Genomic DNA, 24364 nt, shown 5'->3' on the forward strand with positions numbered 1-24364 from the left:
GGGTGTCCTTTTGAGGAGAGGCTCCATCAGCTATGCTGCAAATTTGGCACCTCTACTCAAACCTCCACTCCTCCCAAACCAAGGAATAGATAAAAAGGCAACATTTCCCATTGACTTTAATGGCTGCATAGACAATAATGGAGCGTCCAAATTGCCAAATTGCATCTGAATTGCCAAATTGTGATTCAAATACCACTGATTCATCTGGTTTAAAGTACAAGGATGGGCAATTTGGCTCAGATACAGCTGAAAAGTTCCCGGATCGGCATTGATTTGGTACTTTTCGGCTTATCCTAACCGAATCACCCATTCCTATAATGCATTTCTATCTAATCATTCATGTGGCTGCTGTCTCATTGAAACAGTTTTAGCTTGTTTTTGCACAGCAAATATAAGGGCATGCAACATTAATGATTGTGTTACTGTGTTGCTAATGCTTCACACAAGCTAGAAACTTTTAAGCCCATGAGTTTTTTGGCTCAGTGCTATTTTTGCTTCTGTATTCACTGTGAAAAGCATGGGGCATGTACCCATGCCACAGCTCCTATTTTCAGGAAGAACAGAGGTAAATTGAAATAATGAGAGATGAAGTTCCTAGACCTATTGGGAAAATTAAAAATCAATAAGTCTTCAGGTCCTGATGGTCTAGGGCAGTGGTCCCCAAACCCCCGTCCGGGGACCAGACCAGTCTGTGGATCATGCAGTACCGGGCCACAGCTTCTCCTTGTCCTCCTCCCTGGCTGCTGCCTTGGGGGCTGCCCTGCCACTCTGCCGCCGGCTCACCTTTGGTGCTCTTTGGTGGCCACCATGGCTGGGGCTCCCCCTCGACATGGCACTGTGAAGCTGCTGCTGCCAGTGCCTCCCAGCGGGCGGTGGGAAGTCAGGGGTGCTGGCAGGAAAGCAAGTGGAGCAGGGGCTCAGGTGGCAGTGGCAACATCCCTCGGGAAAAGACTACCCCCCCCCCCGGGCCTCAGTAAAATTGGCAAGCGTTGACCGGTCCCTAATGATAAAAAGGTTGGGGACCACTCTAGGGGATCATAGGCCCAGAGTTTATAGTGAAAGTAGAACTCCCAATTAAATATAAAGGATTCCAGGGAAAATGTATCATGGGAGAATTTGGAGCACTGGGCACTCAAATTTTATTGGGGAAAGATGTGACTGCACAAACTAAGGTAGTTAAACTGGTGATCAAGAGTATGATGTGGAGTCAGGCTTTAGGGCAGCAGACTAGGCCTGAGAGTCAAGTGGTTGCTATGGATACCAGTTGTAGCCACCTAGCCTAACTGAGCCAAAGTGATACATACATGCAGCTTGTTTCAGGGAGACCATGCAGCAGAATTACTTAATGAGCACAGGCAAGATGAAACTTTGCAGATTTGTGGGGAAAAGGCTGGATTCTCAGGAAGTGATGCTATAGAGCAGGGGCAGTCAAACTGCGGCCCTCCAGATGTCCATGGACTACAATTCCCAGGACCCCTGCCAGCATTTGCCAGCATTTGCTGGCAGGGGCTCCTGGGAATTGTAGTCCATGGACATCTGGAGGGCCGAAGTTTGACTACCCCTGCTATAGAGTGTCTATGAGGTTTAAATGTGTAAATGTGCTGCTATTTTGGAAAAGCACAAATAGCTTGTGGCACCCAAGAGACGCAGAATGCAACACCTAAAGCAGGCCCTTGAGATACTTTTGTCAGGACATCTAGGGAGCAACAAAAGTAGAGAGAGGCTGCAAGCAAGATTCCGTTGGCCCAGTGTGGGGAAAGACATCAGGGCATTTTGCAAGGCTTGTGAAACATGTCACCTGGTGCAGTGGTCCGCAACCGGTGGCCCTGCTTCCCTCTCCCCCCTCCCACAAAAAGAAGCTTGCCGGGCTGCTTTGGCAGCCGATTTGCTTGTGGCCTGGGAAGTTTCTTACTATTGGGGGGGGGGAGAGGGAACCGCAGCCCGGTGGTTGGGGACCACTGACCTAGTGGATAAGGCGCAAGACAAACAAAAGGAGTCTTACAAGCTATACCACTTGTCTCAGAAGCGTTTTCTAAAATTGGAGGGAACACTGTAGGTCCATAGCCAGAGTAACTTCGTGGGGAAATACATTTATTTTTACCATAGCGGACTATGCAACAAACTTCCCAAAAACTATACCTATGAGGGACGTAGAAGTGAAAGCAGTAGTGGAAGCCCTACTGATAGCTTTCATCAAGCTAGGTTTTCCAAAAGGGATGGTCATGGATTTGGGAATCACTTTCATGCTCCGAGTGAAGGAATTGTTGAAAGTTTATGGAATCAGGCACTTTGCCACCACCACAGCTTGCCACCCAAAAGTAAATGTTCTAAAAAGTTCCATGGAACCTTGAACCATGTTCTACCTACACAGTAACACATCCTAATGACTGGGATCAGTGACTTCAACATCTACTATTTGGTTATTATGAAGTGCTGCAGGAGAGCTCTGGTTTGAGCCCCTTTGAGTCACTATGCATGTGGCAAGAGGGCCTACGGACATACAGAATTGTGGACAGGACAAGAGAACATTGAAAACAGATACAGTTGCCTATAGGAGCTACAGAAAAACCTGGAAATGCTGAAAGTGGCTGCAGCAGACAACATGCAAAGAGCCCAGCAGAAACAGAAAACCTGGGACAATGTGTTGTGTTGAAACCCTGGAGAAAGCACAAGCTGGAAGTAGCCTGGGATGCACCTTTCAGAATTGTAAAGAAGGTTTCAAACATAAACTCTCTGGTAAATGTAAATTCTGAAGGGAGCAATGTAAACTGTTTCATGTTATCATGCTTAAGCCTAACCATGATAGAGGTAATCTGGTCCTTATGGTCAGAACCCCCTTCAAGGATCGCTGCCTTGTTGTGGCAAGGGGGCTTGCGTAGCTCAGTGAAGCTATGAGCTATACCGTGCAGGGTCACCCAAGACGGATAGGTCATAGCTGAGAGCTCTGACAAAAGGTGATCCACTGGAGAAGGAAATGGCAAACCACTCCAGTATCTTTGCAATGAAAACTCTATGGACAGTTCCAATAGGCATAACGATATGACGCCGGAAGATGAGCCCCTCAGGTCGGAAGGTGTCCAATATGCTACTGGGAATGAGCAGACGCCTAGTACGAGTAGCGCCAGAATGAATGAAGCGACTGGGCCAAAGCCGAAAGGACGCTCAGTTGTGGAAGTAACTGGTGGCGAAAAGACAGTCCGATGCTGTAAAGATTTTTATTCCATAGGAACCTGGAACGTCAGATCCATGAATCAAGGCAAGCTGGACGTGGTCAAACAAGAAATGACAAGACTGAACATCGACATTTTAGGAATCAGTGAACTAAAATGGACAGGAATGGGTGAATTTAATTCAGATGACCATCAGGTATACTACTGTGGACAAGAATCTCGCAGAAGAAATTGAGTAGCCTTCATAATCAATAAGAGAGTAGGAAAAGCAGTCTTGGGATACAATCCCCAAAATGACAGAATGATCTCAGTTCGAATCCAAGGCAAACCATTCAACATCACAGTGATCCCGGTCTATGCCCCAACCACTGCTGCTGAAGAGGATGAAGTTGATCAGTTCTATGAAGCCCTACAACACCTTCTAGAAGCAACGCCAAAAAATGATGTGCTTATCATCATGGGGGATTGGAATGCTAAAGTAGGAAGCCAAAAGATAACCGGGATAACAGGCAAGTTTGGCCTTGGAGTACAAAATGAAGCAGGGCACAGGCTGGTAGAATTTTGTCAAGAGAATACAATGGTCATAGCAAACACTCTTTTCCAACAACCCAAGAGACGACTCTACACATGGACATCACCAGACGGTCAACACAGAAATCAGATTGACTATGTGCTCTGCAGCCAAAGATGGAAAAGTTCTATACAGTCAATAAAAACAAGACCAGGAGCTGATTGTGGTTCAGATCATGAGCTTCTTTTTGCAAAATTTAGGCTTAAATTGAAGAAAGTAGGGAAAAGCACTAGGCCACTCAGGTATGAACTAAATCATATCCCCGACGAATACACAGTAGAGGTGACAAATAGATTTAAGGAATTAGATCTGATAGACAGAGTGCCTGAAGAACTATGGACGGAGGTTCGCAACATTGTACAAGTGGTAGCAACTAAAACCATCCCAAAGAAAAAGAAATGCAAGAAATCAAAATGGCTGTCTGAGGAAGCTTTACAAATAGCTAAGGAGAGAAGGGAAGTGAAAGGCAAGGGAGAAAGAGAAAGATACACCCAATTGAATGCAGAGTTCCAGAGAAAAGCTAGAAGAGATAAGAATGCCTTCTTAAATGAACAGTGCAAACAAATAGAAGAAAACAATAGAATGGGGAGGACCAGAGATCTTTTCAAGAAAATTGGAGATATGAAGAGAACGTTTCATGCAAAGTTGGGTATGATAAGGGACCAAAATGGTAGGGACCTCACAGAAGCAGAAGAGATTAAACAAAGGTGGCAAAATTATACAGAACAACTATACAAGGTCGAGCTTAACATCCCTGATGACCACTGTGGGGTAGTTACTGACCTGGAGCCAGACATCCTGGAATGTGAAGTCAAATGGGCCTTAGGAAGTCTGAGCAACAATAAAGCTAGTGGTGGTGACAGCATTCCGGTTGAACTATTCAAAATCTTAAAGGACGATGCAGTAAAAGTGCTACACTCAATATGCCAGCAAATTTGGAAAACTCAACAATGGCCACAGGATTGGAAAAGGTCAGTTTACATTCCAATCCCAAAGAACGGCAATGCCAAAGAATGTTCAAACTACCGCACCATTGCACTAATTTCTCATGCTAGCAAAGTTATGCTCAAAATCCTACAAGCTAGGCTCCAGCAATATGTGGACCGAGAACTTCCAGAAGTACAGGCAGGATTTCGAAGAGGCAGAAGAACTAGAGATCAAATTGCCAACATACGCTGGATCATGGAGAAAGCTAGGGAGTACCAGAAGAACGTCTACTTCTGCTTCATTGACTATGCTAAAGCCTTTGATTGTGTGGAGCACAACAAATTGTGGCAAGTTCTTAAAGAGATGGGAATACCAGAGCATCTTATTTGTCTCTTGAGAAATTTATATGCAGGTCAAGAAGCAACAGTGAGAACTGAACATGGAATCACTGACTGGTTCAAAATTGAGAAAGGAGTTCGGCAAGGCTGTATACTGTCACCTTGCCTATTTAACTTGTATGCAGAGCACATCATGAGAAATGCGGGATTAGAGGAGTCACAAATTGGGATCAAGATTGCAGGGAGAAATATCAACAACCTCAGATATGCAGATGATACCACTCTAATGGCAGAAAGTGAAGAGGAACTAAAGAGCCTGTTGATGCGGGTGAAGGAGGAGAGTGCAAAGGTTGGCTTGAAACTCAACATCAAGAAAACGAAGATCATGGCATCCGGCCCTCTCAATTCCTGGCAAATAGATGGGGAAGAAATGGAGATAGTGACAGATTTTATTTTCCTGGGCTCCAAGATCACTGCAGATGGGGACTGCAGCAAAGAAATTAAAAGACGCTTGCTCCTGGGGAGGAAAGCTATGGCAAATCTAGACAGCATCCTCAAAAGCAGAAACATCACCCTGCCAACAAAAGTGTGTTTAGTCAAGGCTATGGTATTCCCAGTTGCAATGTATGGCTGCGAAAGTTGGACCATAAGGAAGGCCGAGCGTCAAAGAATTGAGGCTTTTGAACTCTGGTGCTGGAGAAGACTCTTGCGAGTCCCTTGGACTGCAAGGCGAACAAACCGGTCAGTCCTAGGGGAGATCAACCCTGACTGCTCTTTAGAAGGCCAGATCCTGAAGATGAAACTCAAATACTTTGGCCACCTCATGAGAAGGAAGGACTCCCTGGAGAAGAGCCTAATGCTGGGAGCGATCAAGGGCAAAAGAAGAAGGGAACGACAGAGAATGAGGTGGCTGGATGGAGTCACTGAAGCAGTAGGTGCAAACTTAAATGGACTCCGGGGAATGGTAGAGGACAGGAAGGCCTGGAGGATCACTGTCCATGGGGTCGCGATGGGTCGGACACGACTTCGCACATAACAACAACATGGTCAGAACAGGGCAAAAAGTCATGGTTGGAATTAAAGGAAATGGCACATCTCCTCCCAGCACTACGAATGCTCAGCAAAGAGGAACTCAAGCATGGACACTTGATGGCTTAGTGCTTAGAGCCAGGGGGGCCTTGTATATACAAACTAGGATGCACACAGATAAGGGGTGTGGTAATTTCATGTTCCACCAAACACCCACACTGCAAAAAGTTTAGATGTTTCCATGATTTGTATGGGGACCAGCCACTTTAATGTTAGATTCAGTGATGAACACACTCTTTGTAGCCATACTCGCTGCAAGGTTACCCATTCTATTATTTTGGCAACCTGACCAATAAATCCACAAAAATGAGTAGCCAATTCAAATTTCTGCTTGCCTGTGTGTACCTACTTGGTTTGTGACAGGAACCCAACCCCCAACTAGTATATAGCTTTCTTGCTTGGTCTCCAAGTAGTGACCAGTAAAGGTATAACATTATGTGCATATTGGCTGCAGATACCTCGTCTCAGCTGCTTATGTTGTAAGACTGCTGTGGTTATCAAAGAGGTGGTTGGAGGACTGCAGTGAATAACATAGATTTGAGGGTCATTTCCTCGTGTTTTTAAAAGGATTGATTAAATGGTGTGTTATCTGGATCTTCTTATTGTATACAATTGGGTATGGGTGGTCTTTTATGAACCATTTTGAGCCCTTTGGGAGAGAAAGGAGGGATACAAATATTCTAAATTTTTTTTTAATAACCATTGAGGCATTCTTGGGCATTTGGATTAATGAGTTGGGACTGTCTTTTAATGGTCGCTACATTTTACTCTCTCTGTTCCTGGAACCTATATTGGTCTATCTATATCAGTTGTGTGTGCTTTTGAATATCTTGATTGATTGCCATATGAAAATAATTTTACCAGCTTTATTGTTCTCCCATGGCAGAAAAGGATTAAGTTGATTGCCAAAGTTTGTGTATGTGTGTTAGTAGTTTAAATCATGCCAGCTCATAAAGACAGAGTGGTAAGCGGCTAAATTAAGTCCCAGAACACTCTGGAATCAATTTAAGTTATGGAATGAAGTGTAAAGTGTTAAGAGACACACTCGTATATACAAAAAGGTGTGTGATTGTTATATGTGGTATCACTGGCTTAATTAAATTGCCTTTCTGGAGCTGGAATCTGCATTCTTTGCTGTGATGTTAATAGGGTAAGCCTGTGGTTTATCCAATCTTGTACAAGGGTGTTGACACATATATTTACTCGTAGATCAGAGCTATTCGTCTCACTGTTGAAGAGCTGCAAGGCAGGAGACATAATGTAAAAAAAATAGGCGGGGAGGCTCACTGCATGAATGAGGGAAAGATGCAAATATAGGGTTGCCACCCAGAGATTTTGGGGGTGGAGCTTGAGGAGGGAGGGGAGGGACTTCAGTGAGGTATAATGCCATAGAATCCACCCTCCAAGATGGCCGTTTTCTCCAGGTGAATAGATCTCTGTTGCCTAAAAATCAGTTGTAATCGTGGGAGATTTCAAGCCACCACCTGGAGGTACACCTAATTACAAGTGAAAGAGGTTATGTTTTCATTTCAGAGCAAGCAAGCAAGCAAACTGATGTATTTGATCAATCAGAATTGCCTGCAAGCCATGACATATTAATTTGGAAAGGACTGGACTTCCCTCAATGGGTCTACAGCATAATAAGGAAGCTAAGAATTGCAGCTGGTGGTATGGCTTCAGATGGAACAGGAGTGTGCTTCAGAAAAAGAAAGAGAAATATCCATGGAATTATATATCTGCATATGTTGAAAGGTAAAATCCTGTAGGGTTTTAAAGAATGTTCTGTGAATGAGTCAAAGATGGCTTTGTACTCCATCTGATTGAGTACCAAAACATATAGACTGATTATACATGGCGGCAGCTGTACCGGGCCGCTGCCAATTCCTAGCAACAGGGCAGCATGCCCTGCCACATCTTGTGTATGCATGGGAAGGAAAATCCCCTGGTTCACATGATCTGCTCTGGAGTTGTGCATGCGCACACACAACTCTGGGGCAGGAAAGGTTTGCCGTGCCTCATGGTGGCAGCAGGGGCATCTGGGATACGGGGATCCCACCACAGGATGGAGATATAGAAACTCCCCAAATGGCTCTGTAGCACCATGAAGCTGAATGTGGCATTTTGTGTCCCTGCAGGGGCACTGTAAGTATGGGGGAGGAGCCTGGCCTCAAAGGCCCTGCTCTTTTCTTATGCACAGGCCTGCCCCAGCTGGACCTCTGCTGGTCACCGCAGCAAGACATGGAACGTGGAAGAATCTGCATTCCGTTGCTGCAGGCCATCTGAGGCCCTGATTCGGTCCAGGGTTAGAAGGGGGCCAGGAAGGTGGCGACATTGCACAGAAGAGAAAATCTTAAGCTAGCAGTTTGGTACAAATTCAGCTTGATGATTCTGGGAGTCCAGATAGCAGCCTTTAGGGATTCCTTGGAATCACAGCTCATCACCAAGCTACAGAGATCAGCCCACCTCAAGAAAATCAATGATGGAAAGTGGACTCTATGGCATTGTCTCTTGTCCTCCCCAGGCATTCCCCATAACCTCCAGGAGTTTCCCAACCCCCTGTCAGTGGCTAGGGATGACTTGTCAACTCTTATTTGGGGATAGGAGAGAAACAACAAATTTGTCAAAAACTGAAGGAAAATAATGATGGGACTCCATGTAATATGTGGTTTGCCTGTCCCAGTCCTTTATGGGTCCCTTTCTACCAGTGGTGGTATTATGCTAATATGGAAACTAACCTCATATTCATCCCGTCTAATAGCACTGTGTTTCAGTCCCAATAATTTCCAGTAGGATTTGGTGACCATACATTGCTTTCTCTTGATCATCCAGTAATGGGGCTCTCAGATTCTGAGATCAGGCTTTGAAGGCTGATTACCTTCTGGTCTAGGCTCAGATTTAACATGGAACTCTCTTCCTAGGCCAATCTGTATTACAACCAAATACATATCAGGGTGGGACCAAATGGGTCAAGATGCAGGGTTGTATCTTTCCAGTATTTTAAAGGGAACATTTCAGCCCTGCTGGTTCCCATTTAGGAACTCGGAATATGACGGAAAGAGTTGAACTTTTCTATCTGTACAGGTAGAGCCTCTTGTGGCGCAGAGTGGTAAGCGGCAGAAATGCGTCTGAATCTGTCTGTCCATGAGGTTGGGAGTTCGATCCCAGCAGCCGGCTCAAGGTTGACTCAGCCTTCCATCCTTCTGAGGTCGGTAAAATGAGTACCCAGCTTGCTGGGGGGTAAACGGTAATGACTGGGGAAGGCACTGGCAAAACACCCCGTATTGAGTCTGCCATGAAAACGTTAGAGGGCATCACCCCAAGGGTCAGACACAACCCGGTGCTTGCACAGGGGATACCTTTACCTGTACAGGTTTTGCTTTGTTTCACTGAAACCAACATCTCACCTTTAGCTATTCATCCTAGCACGTAGAGAGGACACCGGCACTCTCTCTTTGCCTACCTCTCCTGCTTCTATGTATTCATCTTCAGTCATCTGTGCAGTCCCACACTGGCACAGGCCAGCCTTCAGAGGCTCTCTTACACCTATTCTGATATTTTTAACACTGCAAAAAGAGCCTTTCCCTTGCAGAGCTCATTAGTGGCCATTTTCCTGCCTAGTGGTCATGTGCTCCACAGGGGGGAGTTTTCCCTTTCTCTTAGTCCTTTCTTTACCACCATGTTGTGAGGATGTGTTCCCTTCATCTCTGGATATCATGAGTTGCCTCTAAGTTTCCTTGCTCATGGGCTCTCTCCCTTCTTTGGGAAATGTCTCAGAAAGTTTTGTTTAAAATATACTCAGTGTGGTACAAAAATGAGCCATTCAGATGAAATCCTTCTCTGCCTTTTCTGCTTGGGTGAAGCCCCATAATACAGCCAAATGCAAGATCTGCCTCCAGTTTACCCCAACAGTCCAATTGAAGGCAAACTTATGAGAGAAATCACTCTTGTGCACTAATAGCCCAGCAATGACAAAGTCTGCCCTGGTAGAGCAGTCAACCCCATTGTTCTAGTCCAAGATGCTCCTGAAATCAATGAACTCTTTGGTTCCAGCCAAATCAGCTTCAGTTGTTATGGAATGGAGGGGAATCTTCCCACCAGAAACACCTTCTCCACATGCCTTCCAGGATCATTCATTCTCAGAATGGGAAATAGAGTGCCTTGGTGGTCCCAAGGTGCATTGGTGGTCCCAGCAGCTAGTTGACCATCAGAACCATCCTTCCCAGCACTGTGGCAGCGTTATCTGCACCCTCCTCCCTCTGACTCCATTATAAGTTGTTTTTTGGGGCTATTAAGATTAGTTTTTTATGCCATATCTTGTTTTTGACTGGATTATGACTGTGATTTTATATCTGGGTTTTAACTGGGGTTTTTATGGGGCATTTATGCATCTGTATGCAACCTGCCACAAACTGTTAGGGAGTGGCGCGTAATAAATCAAAATAACAATAACAATAACAATAATATATTCCTCCACTTCTTATTATTTTTATTCTCCTAGAGCTCATGAATAGGAGATGCATTTGCAAAAGCATCTCCAGAACTGAAGCACCCTTTCACAGAACTGTGATACTGTAGGTTCACCAGTTTAATATCTTCCTGGAGTTTCTCCTCACCCAGTAATGGGGCTCTCAGATTCTGAGATCAGGCTTTGAAGGCTTGACTACCTTCTGGTCTAGGCTCAGATTTAACATGGAACTCTTTTCCTGGGCCATTTCTGCACTGGTCCATTTTCTCTTTCTCTCTGTCTCTTTCGTATTGGCCCCTGGAGGTCGCCTGGCCATGTGCCCATGATGTAAATATCAAGGATTTGCTTTCTTTTCATGCCATTCTCATTGAGTTCAAAGCCATATGCTCCCGTGTTTTCTTCCAGAGGCACAGGGCAGGCAAGCCCTTCCTTTCCTTTTTTTTTCTGTTAACCTGGTCAGTGCCACATAGCTTTGGCTGCCTTCCAGGAGCATGGATGGGGGGTGGCTTATTTCCTCTGCACCGGGCCACGCACAGCTTCCAGACAGAGGAAGGAAGGGAGCAAGCAAGGGGGCAGTCAGGGCTCACCATCTAAATATGTCTCTTCCTTCTGTGTCGCAGGGTGGACAATCGAGGAAACTGACACTGCCCGAGTCCTTCTTTCCTCCCTTCCCAGGAGGGGGTGGGACCCAGAGAGAGGCAGCCCTGGGGTGGCGACAGGGTGCAGGGGGAGCGAAACAGGAGGTGGGCTTCCAGGTCCACAAAAACATGTTGAGGGTGTAGAAAGAAGAGAGAAGCCACTTTGAATGCTGACCACAGACACTGGATTACTGTGAATTCCCTCCAAAAAGCTGTGCGATGGAAACGTTTCCTCCAAATCTGCGGCTGAAGAACTCGAATTTATGTGAAATGGAAGAAATTCTGTGCAGTTAAAGGGGCGCTATCTCAAAAAAACGTTGTCACTGCTGAAACATCCTTGAGGTCACTGTAGGTACTCCCCTTGGAGTGTTAAAAATACCAGAGAAGCTGTAGGAGAGCCTCTAGTGGTAAGCCTGTGGAAGCACAGTCCCAATTTATGCCTGTACAGAAGACACCTTGATGAAGAGCACTTACCTGTATGTGCAACACCGTGTGTGTACATGAGTGAAACATCTTTTTATTTTGTTTTTTGCCCCATGGTTCCAGTCCAGTTCTAAGTACCCTGCAGCTGCAGTTCACATTTTAAAAGCCTGGGGAGCTCCATTGTGAACATTTCAGCTTCTTATGTTGTTTTGTCTTAAATTTAAGGTTTGAAATATAGGTTTCCTTACCTCTTAGGCAGTAACCTTTGTCAGAAGATTCTTTAGCCTGCTTCATAATCTCTCTCCCCCCCCCCCCCCCCGAAACTGAAGACTTCAGAAACTGAAGAGGTTGCTCTTGGTTGGAATCCTGCTTGTTGCCTAATTTTGATAAGGGACAATCTGCCATTTCTGTTAGTTAAAAGGAATCACAGGGCCTTTGCTTAGTAATTGAAATCTCTCTTTAAAAAATGTTTTCCCATTTTAAGGAAAACCATAATGGCCAAATATTTCTGGGAAAATAATGCCACATTTCATAGGCTGTTTTTTTGGAGCTAGGGTGAAGATTACTTGGTTACTGAGAGTGCTTTCCCTATTTTCACTGTTCTGGTCTGTCTTAGTTGTACAGCAGATTCTTTTTCTTTAGCTATTTCCATGAAATTGAGGAGCAATATTTCAGCATGAATCCCCAATGATGTGATCTGAGTGATTAAAGAACATCTTTCCCAAATGCCTCTTCTTGTTGTTCAGCCAGAAGCCCTCCTCCTTCTGTTGCTTATTTGACAAAACACCAGCAGTCATTTAGGGAACTGAAGTAGGAGAGGAAAGATTAGTTCTCAATTGGCCGGATATTGCAAAAGGGCACATTTCAGAATAATCTTTTCATCCCTCCACATTCCGAATGTGTGTAATTCTTTGGTACAGCAGAGGTAACAATAGATACCTCTATAGTGGATTAAGCCAAATAGATTTTTTAAAAGCAGCCACAAAAGAATAAATCGTAGCCCTTAGCATTTGGAGCGAGATTCAGAACAGTGTTTGGAATGGCTTTGAACATGAAATGCAAAAATTAAATGCCAAGCTTTTTTTTTGTTTAGGTTGGATGTTTTAAAGGGACGTGTTTGAAGTATAATTTAGAGTTGTTTGCTTTTAACAGTGGTTTTGAAGGTATCTGCTGCACAAATGCTAAAAACTTCAAGCATGCTGACGAATCAAAACACTTGCACCTCTTTTCTTTAATCGTGCCAATGGTGCCAGAATGTGGGCTGCTATGGTTTACAGGCAGACATAGAAAGAGAGCTGGGGTAATTGAATAGCCAGTTTTTATTTACTTTATATTGGCCAAAAGATCTGAAATGCCCATGGGCAAATCCCATGCCCTACGAAGCCTCAGTGTGGGTGTTTGGTGAGATATGAAATTGCCACACCTCTTCTGCGTGTGCATCCTGGTTTGTACATACAAACCCTGGCTCTAAGCAGTAAGCCATCAAGTGTCCATGCTTGAGTTCCTCTTTGCCGAGCATTCATAGTGCTTGGGAGGAGATGTTACTTTTCTTCCAGCCATGGCATTTATGGGTTGAGTGTTACTCCTGGTTCCTGTCCCAACTTGATGAAGGCAATGAGGCCTCAGGCGCTTGGTCTGGGGATTGCCGCTTCACCCAGGAACTGATGGTTCACTTCGACTTTACTGTGTTCTTTTCAACCCATTTATCCCATCACTGCTTGGTCCTCTGCTTGGGCTACTCTTGCTTCCAAAAGGCCACACTGCAGATCCCTCAGGAAAATATCATAGCCAGCTTGCTATAATGGTTAAGAGCAGTGGCCTCTAATCTGGAGAGCCAGGTTTGATTCCCCACTCCTTAACATGCAGCCAGCTGGGTGACCTTGGGTTAGTCACAGCTCTGTTAGAGCTGTTCTTGTGGAGCCATTCTTTTAGAGCTCTCTCAGCCCCAGCTACCTCACAGGGTGCCTGTTGAGGGGAGAGGAAGGGAAGGCAATTGTCAACTGCTTTGGTGAGCAATACATGTGCCACCCATGCTCAGAACCCTATTCCTTCAAAATGTGTGTGTGTGTGTGGGGGGGGAAACAAGCCCTTAAATCCCCCTCCTCCATCCAACCCTGTGTGCAGGGATTGGTACTGCAGGCCAGTCTACTAGGGAGTCAAGTTCAGAGAAATGACATCATGGGTTGAGAGCAGGAATATGCGCAGGAACATGAGTAAACCATGATTGATGTAGCCCAAAAGGTGCAGAGGAAACCTTGATCCCAAGAATTTGCAGCCTTTGAAATCCGTAGAAGCTGAAGGCAGATGTACATTAGGGCTATTCAATGCTAACTCCGAATAACAAGTAACGTTAGGGATGTATAAGGAAGAGCCTGTGTAAAAAAAATATAGAGTCTTTTCAGGTTTGCTTAGGAAAAAACAAAATTGTGCCAGTTTTGTTGGGGTGGTTCTATAAACCAGAATGTTGTTGGAATATGGGAAGCTCAGATTATAGATATTTTTTAATGAAATTAATCCATGTATTCACTCCTATAGTGCAGTGTTTCCTGTTTATAATTTGGGAGGCTTGTCTCTTTAACCAGTAGTGGGTGCTGTGGACAAATGTGATTGCAGCAAGGGCTTAATGTCTGGGTCAGACAGTTCTCTATTTTCCTATTTGGATCTCAGAACTTGATGGCCACAACAGGCACAATTAAAGATCTCTACCAGGTTTCCTAAGGAACCGTCTTAGGGCTGTTGCTGCTTGTGAATTCTGGCAAAAGGATCTCTGCCTAGTGCAGATGGCATTCCTATCATTGCTGTAAGACTTTCAAAGTTCAAGACTCTAATTTTTGGCCAGGGTTGTGCTGTGTGCGTGTGCAGTTTGGATTAGAGTGCACAGCCATAATTTATAGAGCTCTGTCTTACTTGCCAAAGAAGGCAAGGGTTGAACCAGGAATGTTTTAACCTAAAATTAATTTTTTTTTTGTGGGTGGTTGGAGAAGGGCTGGAGGGAATGTTGGCAGCAACTTGGGAAATGGAGCAGGAACATAATGTTTTTTCAAGCTGATGGAATTCTTCTCACCTAATGAAGGCACTTGAGTGTGAGTAGTTACAGAATACTGTATGTTATGTGCAGGAATCAAAGCCACATTGTGATTATCTCCAATTCTGACCAAAGTAAACCTGGTTTTGGCTTTTCTCTTAGAAAAAAGCTGATAAGAACTTTTTATAATCTGCTTAATCATCTCTTCCCCATGCTGCCCCATCCAGCCAGGCCTAAGCTCTGTTTTGTTGTGAATAAAAATAAAAGAGTATCAAAACACACATGTTACATTAAAATACATCTTCTGTTAAAATAGGCTTTGTCAACCTGGGTTTTGTGAAAGCCGGATTTTTTTGGCAGCCCTGGAAGGGGGTTTCTGAATGGGTGGGAGTTAATTAATTTTGTGTATATATATTTTTAATTTGGTAAACATTCATTGGGTGATATGACCACCCCTCCTCCCGAAATGGCCAATGATGGGCCTGGAGGGGGTGGGAAGGGGAGGAGCCCTGGGTGGGCGTGTACACAGCTATGCTTCCCAACCATATTCTGCACAATTGTGCCACTTCTGGGATTTCCTAGAGTCTAAGAATATTTTAGGTGTGTCTCAATAGTAAAAAAGTTGAGAAAGGCTGGGTTAAATTATGTCTTCTAGATACATACAAAATACCTGGAATGCTTATGTTCTCTGTTATGAAGCCACATGTCTAGCGTAAGATGTTTACTTTTTGTTTAATTAAGCAGTTTTTTTTAAACCTGGCCTGAGGTGCCATGAAGACACTGGATAGGGAGATTAAACGAGATAAAATCTCAATCTTGAGAGACTGCATCAGCACTGCACCGCAAAGCACAGAACTAAATAACAAGATTTCATAATTCTTCTGAAAGACGCTTGGGCCCTAGTAATTCTCCAAAGGGAACATCAAACCTGTGTAGCAGCCTCTGAGAATGTCTTGATGTCTGCACTAGAGATGGGCACGACCCAACCCACAGGTTTCCGTGAACCCATGAAATTGGGTAATTCATGGCTTGCGAACCGGGCTCATATGGCCATGCCTCCAATGACCCCCACATGACCACATATGGGTCTTACCCCCTCTGTGTGCATTTGTGGGTGGAGTTTCTTCCTTCGGCTCATGTGCGTTGAGTGTGTGAAGCTCTGCCTCTCCCACCCCCAGTCCAGCAGAAGTTTGTTGTCCCTCATGAGAGTGTATTTCCAGAAAACCTTTTACTCAGAATGCCATATTTTCAGAACAGCTCAACAAGTGATGGATCCCATGCCGTACTCTCCCTAGTTCAAATGCTGCCACACTGTGCTAACCCCTGTGGTGACAGATGCCATCCTCCCCCCGTTGCTGTGTCAGGATCTATTCCAGTGCGTGGTGTGTTCTGATCCCATAGCATGGTCTTTCCCTTGCCAGTGATGCCTAGATGACCAGCTACAACACCTTTTCACTCTTCCATAATATAGAATCATAGAATCATAGAATCATAGAATCATAGAGTTGGAAGGGGCCACCCAGGCCATCTAGTCCAACCCCCTGCTCAACGCAGGATCAGCCCTAAGCATCCTAAAGCATCCAAGAAAAGTGTGTATCCAACCTTTGCTTGAAGACTGCCAGTGAGGGGGAGCTCACCACCTCCTTAGGCAGCCTATTCCACTGCTGAACTACTCTGACTGTGAAATTTTTTTTCCTGATATCTAGCCTATATCATTGTACTTGAAGTTTAAACCCATTACTGTGTGTCCTCTCCTCTGCAGCCAACAGAAACAGCATCCTGCCCTCCTCCAAGTGACAACCTTTCAAATACTTAAAGAGGGCTATCATGTCCCCTCTCAACCTCCTTTTCTCCAGGCTGAACATTCCCAAATCCCTCAACCTATCTTCATAGGGCTTGGTCCCTTGGCCCCAGATCATCTTCGTCGCTCTCCTCTGTACCCTTTCAATTTTATCGACGTCCTTCTTGAAGTGAGGCCTCCAGAACTGCACACAGTACTCCAGGTGTGGTCTGACCAGTGCCGTATACAATGGGACTATGACATCTTGTGATTTTGATGTGATGCCCCTGTTGGGCCAAGTTGCAATGTGGATCATTATCTGTTGCTGCGTTCAAGGCCATGCATTCATAGTCATGACAAGCTCTGGTTCAAATACTGATGGCTATCTGTTTTTACATCTACAGTGCAGTGGTCAGCCATCTTCATCTTCCCCCACATGCCCATGGAAAGGCCGGAACTTCATGATCCCACGCCACCAAGAAGCCCACCCTCCAATGAGTCCCCCCACAACCTACCCATATCTGTCTGGAACCCACCACCAAATTCAGTCTCCAATCCTCCCCACGGCCCATGTCTTGTCACTATCTTGTACTAGCACTCTGTACCATGCCTGCTCCAACACCACCATGTAGGGAATCCAGTATAATTTCCTTCCATCCTTTCCCGGTGTTTGGCTGAAATCATTTGCTTTTTCAGAAAAAAACTGAAAACATAAAGTGTGCCTAAGACTTCAGCACTCAATAACAGGTCCACCAGCAACATGCAATGATTATTTTTATTTCATTACTTTTTATAATGTTTATTAAACAGAGACTATAAGCCATGAATATATTCGAAGAATACTGATAAGGTTTTTTTCCAGGTATATTTTTGGTTTGGGTAAACCCAAATGCATACCCCTAGTAAAAACCATAGAGACTGGAGAAATGCTTAGACTGTTGCACAACTTGACAACATTACTTCAGGTTTCCTAGCCAGACATGAAGTCATGGCCATGCCATTTCTTCCCTCCTGTTTTCCCCCGCATCATTCCATTGAGCATCAGCATGTGTCTTATATGTTTTTTGGGAAGGGAGTGATGTGGAATACCAGCAGGAGTTCCCCTACTGGCACCAGTCATCTGACAGCCTTGTTAGACTAATAGGAAACAACTAGCCCAGGTTACTCAGTGACTTTTAAATACAGGACTCTAACCACTGCACTACGTGGAAGACATAACTGTATATTGTACAAAGACTCAGATACTATTGTACTCACGTTTTCATGCACACTCTTCTGTTTGGGGTTATCTCATTCATTTATGCCTAATCCAAATGATCTGTTAATTTATGCTGTTGTGATCTAGCTGCTTGTCAAAGACACTTTCGGTCTGCTATAAGCTATACTGCCCATCTGAGATCCAGCTGATCCTGTGGAGCTCACCTGATCCAGCCCAGTTTAGACCAGACTGCCCAACAGAACCCACTCAGGAGTTCTCCCTGCAGGATTGGTTTTTTGGCCAGCTCTTTTGAGAAGCTTAGTTTAAAGGGACCACCCAAAGGTACCCCAGCTGAGCTGACTCTCAGCTGTTTTTAATGGCTTTGCTGCTGCTTTTCCTCCCTCGGTGTTTTTGATTGGGTATATTGGACTAGAAAAAAATTGGGATTTCTGAAAATCTCAGAGCCAGATACTCTACGGGTACTGAAATCTGGGTGCGTGTTTTTTGGGCGGCGGGGGGGGGAATTCCATATTTTTGGGAGGTCCTATAGACTCAAACCCAAAATTATTGAGGAAAAAAGAATTTTTTCCATAGAATTTTGGGTAAACCCAAATATGCCATGCAACGTAGTGACATCGCTTTTGGCTGTACCTATGGAATTATGGAAACACATGGTTAGGTCACTAGAGGCTGGCAACCCTAGAACTATTTCACAGGGTTCATGTGAGGATGAAAGGAGAAAACCTGCATGTAAAAAGAGCAGGGCAAAATGTAAAAAGTAAAATCAGCTGTCCAAAAAGATGACAAGTACACACTTGCAATAAATGACTCAAAAGCTGTCATTTAGAGCAGGGGTAGTCAACCTGTGGTCCTCCAGATGTTCATGGACTACAATTCCCATGAGCCCCTGCCAGCAAACGCTGTCAGGGGTTCATGGGAATTGTAGTCCATGGACATCTGGAGGACCACAGGTTGACTACCCCTGATTTAGAGCTCAGAATTTTCAAGCATGCAAGTAAAGCAGAGACTCGCTTGAGAGGCCACTATGCCGCTGAGGTCATGGAGATGACCTTTAACTGCCCCCTGAAAAAGCATTTTGCTTACTGGAATGCCTCCCTAGCAATGGAGAATGTTTGTCCTACATGCAATGCTGTGCATTCCTCTAAAATAGTATGTTATCTTCCTTCCCAGTTTTCGAATGAATACCTCTCTTGTAAGAACCAATGAAGTGGTTCATCAGGACCAGCTCTGCTCCCACAGACACACTTGAGAGAGAGCCTACAATGACTATCCTAGAAAACCACCTGTAGCATTGTGGTTTAAAAACAAAGCAAAGGACGTGTAGTTTCTTAGGGAAAGGTCTGGTGCCCAGTGAGAGGCTATGGGTAAATACATAGGAAGGATGAGTGATATAAATACTGCAAGAACCCCTTAGCTTCCAGCTTTATTTGTAGGGTTGCCAGCTCTGAGTTGGGAAATACATGGAGATTTTGCAGGTGAAGCATGAGGAGAATGAGGTTTGGAGGAGAGAAGGACTTCAGTGGCATACTTTACCTTCAAAAGCAACCATTTTCTCGAATGGTGGGTGTTATTGATGCCTGGAAACTTGAATTGTCATTCTTGCCTTGTATTGAAGCTGATCGTGAGATGAGAAATCGATTTACAGAATCTTTCAAGAGGAGAAGGCATATTACTCTGAGATGCCTGTGTTTTTCAATCCTCAGCTTTTTCAAAATGTTACCCAACATTTCAACATAACTAAGGACAAGAGAGTTGCCCACTTTGGAGTTTATTAAAAGCCTGTATAAAATTTGTGGGGACAAATAACTAAGGAATAGAAAAGGCTTGAAGAAGGTTTCTAAGCTTTCCCCCCATATTTCTGAAAGTAGTTACAGTTTTTGAGGACTGGCTGTTGTCTTGCATTTCTGTGGGACCAAAAAACACATCATCAACCAACTAAGACGGTGGATAAGTTTTGTTGATCATAATAAACACATGTTGCTCCAATCGCCTTTTGTGATGACAATCGGTAGCTATTCTATTAAGGTACAGACTTTTCTTTTGCGTTGAAAAACCAGGATGGGTTGTAGGATGCGAGAATACTTCATTGTTAATTGCAAGTCTTCCCTTTTCTCTCCAAGTATCCCAGTCAGTGACTTCTCTTGGGCAGCTAATTAGTGCGATTATTCCACAGCTGCATTAGTTTCACCACAAAGGTTTTCTCTTGTTTTATCAAAAGGATCAGTCTCCCTGAGAATGTTTCAACCTGACAGGCCTGAAATAGCAAGACATCATTCTCTACCCCTACCTCTCACTCTTTTGGAAAAAGAAAAATGTGTGGAGAAAAAAGCTAGTGGTTGTTTTTTTTTTTTAAATGCTTTCTCCCCCCTTAAAATACTCACCTTTCGAGATGTGGATTATTGAAATAAAGAATGAAACAATTATTTCAGATTTGACTAAGGTGCAAGTCCTGAGAGCTTTTGGAGACATTGCGGTCTTGGGGCATGGCCTCTGGTGAGAAAGTCTCGCAGTCTATTCGTATTTACTCAATTTCCCAAACAGGAATCAATTTCTCTGTTGAATGTGAGCCCCCCTTCCCCATTCCCTTCTTCCCTAAAAGCTTGATGTGTTTTCATTATTGGGGATCTGCCAGGGATGGGGCTGTGGAGGGGGGGGGGTTGCTACAGAAATCCTTAATCTGACTGTCATGATTGAGAAAACTGAATGCCTATTGAGGAAACATTAGGTCATGATATTTTTAAAACGGTAGTTTGAATTTTCATCTAGTTTAGCGTAGCAAATATAACAAGACTAGTTCACCTTTTTATTTCCGTGCAGAAAAGTCACACAGTACTGCTACTGGGCATTCTGAGATGTAGTTATGGCACCCTTCTGAAGCTAATGGAACTTAGATGGTTGTGTAATTCTGCTTAGCTTTGCATTGTCCGTCCAATTTATTGCTTTGAGATGCTGGGCAGGATCCAGAGGAGCCTTTGAGCAAGTAAAGGCATGTCTGCTTCCATAAGGGAAGTATACCACATTCCATGCTGCAGCCTTCTGGGTAACACAGAGGGAGGGAGATCCAAATCATGAGTAGAGCTTCACTTATATTTCCAAACCACGGCATTCAGTATTGTACTCTCAGTGGGATACAATGCCAAAGTCTACTCTCTAAAGCAGGGGTAGTCAAACTGCGGCCCTCCAGATGTTCATGGACTACAATTCCCATGAGTCCCTGCCAGCATTCTCTGGCAGGGGCTCATGGGAATTGTAGTCCATGGACATCTGGAGGGCCGCAGTTTGACTACCCCTGCTCTAAAGTATCTGGAGGTGAGCTGTAATTGCAGGGAATCCCCAGGTCCCACCTGGAAGCTGGCATCCCTATATCATGATGGAGCATGTCCATGCTGTCCTGCAGTTCAGCGGCAGAGTAAACTAATGTGTTTGCTTCACAGAGATGGTTACTGCTCATATTGTTCTCATATTGGTAGAGGAGTTTGGAGAAAATCTGAAGAGAAAAATATGCTGTTTGATATTGGCCATTCTCTAGAAATCCCATTTGCCCCTGTGGCTAGAATTTGCTCTTTCATAGATGGCCCTTTCACAGAAGTCTAAAAATTGTTCACTATGGGATATCCTGAAAGGAATATTGCCTAATATTTTTTTCCTTTGTGAAAACCATTGAACTAACCCACCAAATTATCTTTCAGGAATTGTGTAACTTCTTGTTAATAGTTGTATGTCAAAGAAATGTGTGAAGTGAGTCAAAGAGCAAGAACTCGATAACTTTGGAAAATCAAATAAAATTATGAATATCCTTGTCAAAGAGCCAGTGTAGTGAGAGCTCCAGACTATGGATCTTCAGGTTCAAATGCTCTTGTGCCATTAAGGCCATTGGAAGATCATGGGCCCACTCATGCTGTCCCTCTGTATCTCAACTGAACCCACCTCACAGTACTGTTATTAAGATAAAATTGAGAACCATACTTCTCTGAGGGCCTTAGAGAAAGAGTGGATGAAGAAGTAATAACTGTTGAGGCAAACAATCTGGAGAAAACGTCATGGATTAAAGGGAGGGGGGAAATAAACACATTCCCTATAGTCTTCTAGAATATAGAACAATAATAATATAATAGATTCCAAAAGTAATATTCAGATTGCCTGAATATTATTATTTGTAACACTAATACTATTTAACTTGCCTCCTGAATACCAAATTTGGGGAGCATCACAAATTTAATTTGGCTGCAGAGGCCCATTTTGCACGACAGTCCGTCCATGCCTTTGTCCCCACATCTCTTTGTAAAGGAGTTTCCTGTTGTGTGCACCCTTGTTTTTGTGAAACTCTTCAAAAGTGCCATGAAATCGATGAGTGATAGCGCTTTCTGTCTCCTCTGGTGTTTCCTGCAGCAGTTCTGAGCACCCTGGAGCATCCAAGCCTCCGCTAAGCTCCTCCAGTATGACCTCACGGATTTTGCTACGGCAGCAGCTCATGCGTGAGCAGATGCAAGAGCAAGAACGCCGAGAGCAGCAACAGAAGCAGCAGGCAGCCCAGTTCATGCAACAGAGAGTGGCCGTTAGTCAGACCCCAGCCATCAACGTCAGCCTCCCAACTAGCCTTCCTCCTGCAACTCAGGTCCCGATGGAAGTCCTTAAGGTACGTCAGCTTTCCAACATGTACGCCTGAATTCTTTGGGGGAGCTTAGCTTTTTTTTCTGAGTACAAGTTTAAAAAAAAAAAGTTTCATGTCACCACGGTTTAAGTTTAGTCGCTTCTGTAGATGTCCATTTTGCCAACCTTGCATCTTCGAGTTTCTTTTTTTCCAGGTAAGGTCACCTACCTGGGTCAAGGATGCCCTTATAGAAAGAAATGTTCCTTTGAAGACCAGATATATGAAACACGCTCACATTTTGAAAACCACGTGTATATTTCAGACATAGTTGCCAAATTCTCTCCAGAATTGTCGTTTTCTGATTTTGTGGACACAAATGGATCTGTCTTTTTTAGAAATGGGGAATGGGATTGTTCAAAAACTCAGCAAAGGTTCTATACAAAGGATTGTTTCAGAAAGCCTTAATTTGGATGACGGTTTTGTGCTCTTTGCCATTTGTAATCCCTTTTTGCACAAATGACTTCTTTTCTTTTTGTAGCTTTTGTGTCCCTTGCAAGTCTAGCTTCCTAATTATTGGAGAGAACCGTATCCTTAGTTGAGGGAAATACAGACCTCTTTGCTTCACTGAAGCTGAGTAAGACCTGTTACAGCGGAACAGCCCGGTTGATTTTATTAATTAATCCAAGAGCTGAAAACAAAGGATGTAACTCAGAGTTTGTGGGAAATTGCAATTTGTAGTGAGTTTTATCCTCTTGCACCTGCAAAGTATACATTTAATTTTTTTGTTGATTTTGGAGGCTAGTAGTACCCTTCATCTGCCCTTCATCTATGTATTAATGTTGGTGGCAATACGTTAATGATAACAATTCTCTCACAATATTCAACTTTCCTTTGGCAAAGGATGTTTGGGGGAGCTGGGAGAGGAATTTGTCTACCTTCATTCCAGGTGAAGCAGATAGAAGTGAATTGGAATGACCTAGTGGCCATTCATGTAGGAAAGCCATGAGTTCATTTGCTGACCAGAGAGGTAGGGAGAAAACAACATGGGATTCAAACGAAAAGCTTTGTAGAGGGCCTATAGGGGGTGCTCTGCACTTAAAAAAAACTTTGTCCATTAAACCACCCCCATAATAAGGAGCATTAAAACATAGTAACAACCCAATCTGATGCTTGTCCAACCAGCTCAAGTTCTTCCCTCCGTCCTTATATAGCACAGTTTGTCACTGGCTGGCACCTCCACATAAGCAGAACCTGAGCGTGACGGCTTCAGTAATAGTCATGTTCTTCTCTCAGCACCTTTCCAGACAGATATTGTCACCTACCCACCGATACTTTTGAACACAGACAAATTTCTACACTTTGCCTTCTGAATGGTTTTATCTGGAAAATCCTGTGCTGTCTCTCCAGGGAACCTGCCTGAAGCTCCTTACAAAAAACAAAAACAAAAACACAAAGTCATGAAAAACCCAAGTCTGTGCAACTTCTGGAATGTACATTTTGTTTAAAGCAAATGTAGTTCGTATGGGTGTTTCCTCCTCCCTGTTAGGTGAATTTGTGTTTAGCTGTGTTCTCACTTGTGTTTAGCACCTTTAACTGTATCTGTGACTCTGTTTCAAGGAGGGTTGCCACCGCTGGATTGGGCAATACTTGGAGCATGAAAAGGGCTGGGTTTGGGGAATGGAGGGACCTCATTAGGGTATAATGCCCTGGAGTCCACCCTTCAAAGCAGCCATTTTCTCAGTAGACTTATCTCTGGCACTGGCAGATCCATTGCAATGGTGGGAGATCTCCATCAACCACATGGAGGCTTACAACCCTAGTTTCAAAAAAAGTGTGGCCAAAAGTCAGACCAGTGAAATCCTAGCAGAAATGAATACCAGGAACATAGAGGGACTGGTCTGCCGTTTCCCTTGTTTTCGGTTGCAGGCTGGGTGAATAGCATTTTCTGTTGCTTTGTTTGCGTGCCCCTTATTTCCAGCCATGGTTTGAGACCTGAAAATGGGGAAAGCAGACCCAGTCTTACTGTTTTCTCAACAAAATATTCATCTATTCTCAGGTAAATGACAGTGCAGGTGCTTGATAGCACGTTCTGTTCTGCTGCCTGACCAGCTGAATGTTGTTTTCTGTG

At 44.1% G+C, this 24364-nt stretch overlaps 1 protein-coding gene across 7 annotated transcripts in view; it reads left to right on the forward strand.

Moving 5' to 3' along the window:
* MITF (melanocyte inducing transcription factor) overlaps positions 1 to 24364 on the forward strand; it is a 163993-nt gene that overhangs the window by 86589 nt on the left and 53040 nt on the right. For 4 of the 7 annotated variants that reach the window (XM_077325151.1, XM_077325149.1, XM_077325152.1 and 1 more), the window contains one exon: positions 22035 to 22281. In XM_077325151.1, the coding sequence (XP_077181266.1) occupies positions 22035 to 22281 (247 nt within the window). Of the gene's footprint in view, positions 1 to 14683; positions 14705 to 22034; positions 22282 to 24364 lie in introns of those variants that run through there. The other 3 variants (XM_077325150.1, XM_077325153.1, XM_077325155.1) reach the window with 2 other exon arrangements.

Source organism: Paroedura picta, chromosome 3 (assembly GCF_049243985.1).
Source record: "Paroedura picta isolate Pp20150507F chromosome 3, Ppicta_v3.0, whole genome shotgun sequence".
NCBI classification, from domain to species: Eukaryota; Metazoa; Chordata; class Lepidosauria; order Squamata; family Gekkonidae; genus Paroedura; species Paroedura picta.